The sequence below is a fragment of the Brassica napus genome, chromosome A9, assembly GCF_020379485.1.
Source record: "Brassica napus cultivar Da-Ae chromosome A9, Da-Ae, whole genome shotgun sequence".
In the NCBI taxonomy this organism is placed as follows: Eukaryota; Viridiplantae; Streptophyta; class Magnoliopsida; order Brassicales; family Brassicaceae; genus Brassica; species Brassica napus.
The window spans coordinates 13,400,990-13,407,380 of record NC_063442.1 but is presented as its reverse complement, the minus strand read 5'-3'; the positions used below and the strand labels follow the sequence as shown (position 1 = coordinate 13,407,380).

The 6,391-nt window shown below is 36.4% G+C and overlaps 1 protein-coding gene across 1 annotated transcript; it reads left to right on the top strand.

Moving 5' to 3' along the window:
- The first annotated feature begins 2,285 nt into the window (after positions 1-2,285).
- Positions 2,286-4,169, top strand: LOC125577922 (berberine bridge enzyme-like 25). Its single transcript, XM_048740048.1, has 2 exons — positions 2,286-2,448; positions 2,956-4,169. The coding sequence occupies exon 2, from the start codon at positions 3,053-3,055 to the stop codon at positions 4,076-4,078; it is 1,026 nt and encodes a 341-aa protein (XP_048596005.1). The 5' UTR covers positions 2,286-2,448; positions 2,956-3,052; the 3' UTR covers positions 4,079-4,169.
- Positions 4,170-6,391: the final 2,222 nt, after the last annotated feature.

The following is a 6,391-nucleotide window of genomic DNA, read 5'->3' as shown; positions in this document are numbered from 1 at the left end:
TCGCTATGTAGCGACCGAGCGGGACGATCGCTCGGTCGCTACGTAGCGACCGAGCTTGGCTGAGCTCGGTCGCTACGTAGCGACCGAGCGGGACGATCGCTCGGTCGCTACGTAGCGACCGAGCTTTGGCTCGAGCTCGGTCGCTACGTAGCGACCGAGCGGGACGATTGCTCGGTCGCTACGTAGCGACCGAGCTTTGGCTTGAGCTCGGTTGCTACGTAGCGACCGAGCGGGACGATCGTTTGGTTTGAATCCCAAAGAATGCTTCTTCGTAGAAATAACCTCGTATAGTTTATTTCGACGAAAAATTACATCCCTTCTTTAACCCTTTCGGAAATACGATCTCTGAGGATTTTCGGATGGTAATTCCGTCGTAACCATTTTTGACCCCAACATGTGTCATCTTGACAATATGGACATGATAGCTTCCCATGTGTTGTCCATCCAGATAACATATCATATGCTGGAAAATCACTTATTGTCCACATAAGTACTGCCCGCATCTGAAAGTTTTCTTTGCACGAAACATCGTATGTCTCAAAACCATGCGCCCATAGTTGTTGCAACTCATATATCAGTGGTTGAAGAAACACATCTAGTGATCTTTTAGGATGATCTGGACCGGGGACGAGAATTGAGAGAAACAAAAACTCTCGTCGCATGCACAAGCTCGGCGGTAAGTTGTACGGGGTCACAATAACTGGCCATAGAGAATACTGTCTTCCATGCTTTCCAAACGGGCTGAAACCATCAGTAGATAATCCAAGATAAACATTTCTTCTCTCTTCCGCAAATTCTGGATATGTTGACTGGAAATGTTTCCAAGCCTTCGCATCTGAAGGATGTCTAATCTCACCATTTGTGGAATGCTCTGCATGCCATCTCATTGCTTTTGCTGTGCGCTCACACTGATACAACCTCTTCAATCTTTCCGTCAAAGGCAAATACCACATTCTTTTGAACGGGATCGGAACTCTTCCCCTCGTCTCCTGATAACGAGGTTTCCCACAAAATTTGCATACATTTTGTGTCTCATCCGCTCTCCAGTAGATCATGCAGTTGTCAATACATACACCTATCACTTCGTACGGTAGTTGAAGACCGGCTACAGGTTTCTGAACCTCGTAGAATGAACCCGGTGCAAGGTTATCCTCAGGTAGAATACCTTTGACAAAATCAGTAATCGCATCCATACATTCTTCAGCCAAATTATAGTCTGTCTTAATACCCATTAATCTAGTTGCAGATGATAAGACTGAATGACCATCTCTACAATTTTGATACAAAGGCTGTTTTCCTGCATCCAACATGTCAAAAAATCTCCTAGATTCGGGATTTGGTTATTCCCCTCTATAATGATCATGTACCATCTGCTCAGTACCTACACCATAATCTATATCCGTTCTAGGTTCTTCTAACCTAATATCAGGCTGAAGTTCACTAACAGGCTGAGGTTCGCTAGTACTACCATATTCATAACCAGTTTCCCCATGAAGGTACCAAATTTTATAATTACGTGAAAACCCTTTCATATACAAATGAGTCCAAACATCAAATTCTTTTATAACCTTATTATTATTGCAAGTAGAGCAGGGACATCTTAACATACCACTTTTTGCATCCGGTTGCTGTTGAACAAGCCTCATGAATTCTCCAATCCCTTGAACGTATTCTTCCGTAAGCAAATTGGTGTTGGGATCCAAATGAGGTTTATCCATTCACGAACGATAATAAGCTCCTGAAGACATGATTTTCACGGAATTGTTATGACTAAAGAGAAAGAAGAGAGAATGAGGTGTGAATGAGTTGAATGAGGAGGGGCTGCATTTATAGGAAATTTCTTACGGACATCCGACGACTTTCCGACGGAATTCCGACAGAGATAAAGCATTCCGTCGGAATTCCGTCGGTATTTTCCAATCTCAAACGGCTATAAAACGGTCATATATATTTGTCGGCAACGGTCACTTGGTTCGTTGGAAATTCGTCGGAATATTCCGACGGAATACCGACAACCGTAACGGTTATATCTTTTAATCGGAATGTCGTTGGAAATTCGTCGGAATTTTCCGACGACTTTTCGACGACTACAACGGTTATATTTTTTATCGGAATGTCGTCGAAAAGTCGTCGAAATATTCCGACGACCCTTGTTTTCTCGGAAATTCGTCGAAATTAGCCGACGGAATTCCGACGACTTCAAATTATTTTGTTTTCGTCGGTAATCAGTCGGAAATCTGTCAAAAAAGTTCCGACGCCTTTGGCGTCGGAATTCCGCGTGTTTTCTTGTAGTGGCGGTCACGATTTTGAAGGCTTGTCCTATGTTTCACATATAGAAACACCGTTTATAATTATTGATCTGTCGAAACTGAGAGAGATCAATGTTGATATTGAAGACAATAGTGTTTGGGTTCAAGCTGGTGCTACAGTCGGTGAGCTTTACTACAGGTAAATCTCGTTTTGTTTTAAACACAAATTTATTTATGTTTTTTTTTGTTACTGAATTTATTTATGTGTTTGCGTTTATATATTATGAAAATTGGCTAGCAAATATTATATTCCTGAATTACCGAAAAAGGTTTATCTACTATTTGTCTTACTCAAAACTTTGGATTATTGATTATTGGTTAATAATATCATCAAAATCTTGTACACCTAATTTTTTTTTTAAAACGCGTAGCTAAAATCATGTTCTATTTTGATATTACATTGATAAACTAAAGGTTTGATTTCAGATCTGAATTTAAAAAAAAACTAGAAAATTAAGTAAAAAATATATAAACTAAAACATAGGTTGAATTATGTTAATTTAACGTTTTTTCGAACGAGTTATTTTAACGTTTTCTAAATACTTAAAACTCTTATGTTTGACTTCACAATATGCAATGACAAAACGTAACCACACACAAGAGTAAACAATATTTGACTATAGAATCTTTGGCTTGTCAACTGTAGAATTTCAGAGAAGAGCAAGATTCATGGATGCCCTGCAGGTATATACCCGAACTTAGGCATTGGTGGGCATATAACAGGCGGTGCATACGGTTCCTTGATGAGAAAGTATGGTCTTGCTGCTGATAACGTTCTAGACGCAAAGATAGTTGATGCTAACGGCAAGTTACTAGACAGAACCGCGATGGGAGAGGATATGTTTTGGGCGATTAGAGGAGGCGCAGGAGGGAGTTTCGGGATAATTTTGTCATGGAAGATCAAGCTTGTTCCAGTTCCTCAAACCCTAACTGTCTTCACGGTCACCAAAACACTAGACCAAGACCCAGGATTCAAGATTCTTTCAAAGTGGCAACAAGTTGCGGACAAGCTTGTTGAAGATCTCCTCCTACGCGTGTTCTTCACCATAGCTGGAAACAATGAAAACAAGACAGTGGCGATGTCATACATAGGTCAGTTTCTTGGCGAGAAAGGCAACTTGATGGAGGTTATGCACAAGGATTTTCCAGAACTAGGACTAACTCAGGAGGATTGTATAGAAATGAACTGGATCGAATCCGTTATTTACAACTCTGGATTCCCGACAAGCACTCCTCCTCCTCCTGAAGTTTTGCTTCAAGCAAAGTCACCTATGGGAGAAGTTTACTTCAAAGCCAAATCCGATTTTGCTAAAGAACCTATTCCTATTTTAGGTCTTCAAGGGATGATCAAGAAGATTCTTGAAGAAGAAGCTGCGCTAATGGTATGGACTCCATACGGTGGAATGATGGATAAAATCCCTGAATCTGAGATCCCGTTTCCGCATAGAAGTGGAACCAGCTTCATGATTCTGTATTACAGGAGCTGGTCAGACACCGAGAAGAGACCAGACATGCGTATCAAATGGATCAGGGAGTTGTACAATTACATGACGCCTTATGTCTCAAGTAACCCAAGACAAGCATATGTGAACTACAGAGATCTAGACCTGGGACAGAACAGCAACAACTCAAGGACAAGCCTCAAACAAGCTCAAGTCTGGGGAGCAAAGTACTTCAAAGACAATTTCAACAGATTGGTGAAGATTAAAACAAAGGCTCATCCAGAAAACTTGTTTAGACACGAACAAAGCGTCCCACTTCTTTATTGAAGCTAAGCTGGTGATATATAATACCCTTTAAATAAGTATCATCATACAATAAGCTCGAATAAATGGAACAATGTTTCTTTTTCTTCCTTTATTTCAGACAATCTCGAAAAATATTTTATACATTATTTAAAAAGTGATTATGACATACGTCATCAGCACATTTTTTCACTAAAAAGATAACACGGTTTAAGAAATTATGACATGGCATCACTTGACGATGACATGTATAATTTCCTTTCATAAATGTTTAATTCAAGATTTTTAAATAAGGTAATAATTAATAATTTATATATCAACCATTAGTGTAAATTTATTTTAAAATTTTATATTTGTCAAATTTTTTAAAATATAGTAATAATTGACTTTTTATTTATGTTTCTAAAAAACTGTTATATATATACATATATTTATATATATAATTAAATTATTCGTAAGTGTGCCCTACAAATATAAAACTAAAACAATACTAACCAAATATATTTTTAGTTGATATATAATGAGTTGACTAGAATTTTATTTAAATTTATCGGCTCATTAAGAAAATTAACATATTGATTTTTACCAATTTAACATATCTGAACGAAAATAAAAAAAAACTGAAATTTATCAAAAAAAAAAATATATATATATATATATATATGTATATGTTTAAATATAACTTATAAAACTAGGAGAAAATATACATATTTAAATAAATAGTCATTTTCCTGTCTATTAATAATAGGAATCCAAATTAATGTTAAAGGTTGTGTCTTTTCACTGTAAAAATGTGTCTTTTCATTTTAAAAGTTGCATTATTTAAAAAACATATTTTTAAAAATGTATAAATTTATATTTTCTTAATAATGTTCTTTTCATCTAAGAGTTGCATTGGTTTAAAAAAATTGTTAAATTGTACAAAGATGTGTCTTTTGGTCCTAAAAATTGCATTTGTTAAAAATAAGTTATCAAAATGTGTAAACATGTAAATTTCTCCGAATAAATGTCAAAAGTTGTAACTTTTGATCCTAAAAAATGTCTTTTCATCTTAAAAATGACATTGCTTTGAAAAATATTGTCAAAATCTATAATATAATGAGGCAGTTTCCTCTTTCCTGAGACGACACGTCAGCATTTTGGTGGGTTTCACTTTTAAAAAAGGTGAAAAAGTGTCAAGCCTCTGGTTCGAACCTGGGTTATTGAGATATAAACACCAACATTTATACCACTAAACTAAAGGATACATTGTACATTGATGGCTGAAACTAATATATATTTATGAAGGTCGGAAACCTTTACTTCTTCGGTTTTCTCTGTGGGCTAGGCCTACAAGTGTATTATGAGTTTCATTTTAAATGAGGTTCATCACGTTATATGAAAAAAACTACAATTATATTTTTTCCATATTGTAAAATGTCTTCGTTTAACATGAAAACTGTCTTCGTTTAACATGAGTTATGGTTCTTTTCATTATTGTCTTAGACAAGTCTGAGTTACAGAATTGCGCTGTGTGTTTGTTAGTAATCTATTTTTTCACCGGTGAACTCTTCATCCCCCCATCTTAAGTTGCTTGATCTTAAATGTTCCTGATTTGTAGTCTTTATGTAAGTCCTATGTATATATGATTCTCATCTTTGATGAACCCAATCTGCATCTCCACAAAACTCATTGATTCCTCTTAGCTTTAACGATCTTCCAGAAAATGTCTCTCTGCCTCTCCAGTTCCTCAAACCAGCATTTCCGGCATTCGTCACTCAACCTTCGAATCTCTCAGTGTTGGTTGTAAAGTCAGAGCATATAGCCTCTAACCTCGTCGCTTATGGGATTCCTTGAACTTCAAGAAAGACAGTGAATTTATGGGATTCACGGTTCTCTTCCTTGATGAAAAGGTAAGTTAATCTACGATTTTTCACACTATTTAATATAATTTTTTAATTGATTTCCTGATTCTTTGTTAAATAATATTATTTGCAGATTCTGTGATTCATGGGTTTATTTTTGCCAGTCGTGCTAATCATTACATGCCTTCTTTGAAAGCCGGTTCCATTATGAAAGTCTATCGTTTTGAAGTTGCTAGGTGCTCGTGCTAATCATTGATCATTCATTCCTCATTCGTTTCATATAACCAACTATTGTTTATAATGTCATCACGGGTACTCCTGAGATCAATCTCCTATCATTATTAGACTGTTTGACAATTTCCAAGTGATTGCGAACACAAACCTAGAACTCCCAGATATATTATCATATTGCATCTGTGTTTATAATATGTTTCGTTCTCATAACTGATATTTAAACTCGCAGATGTAGTTGGAAAAATCTAATCTATCCAAG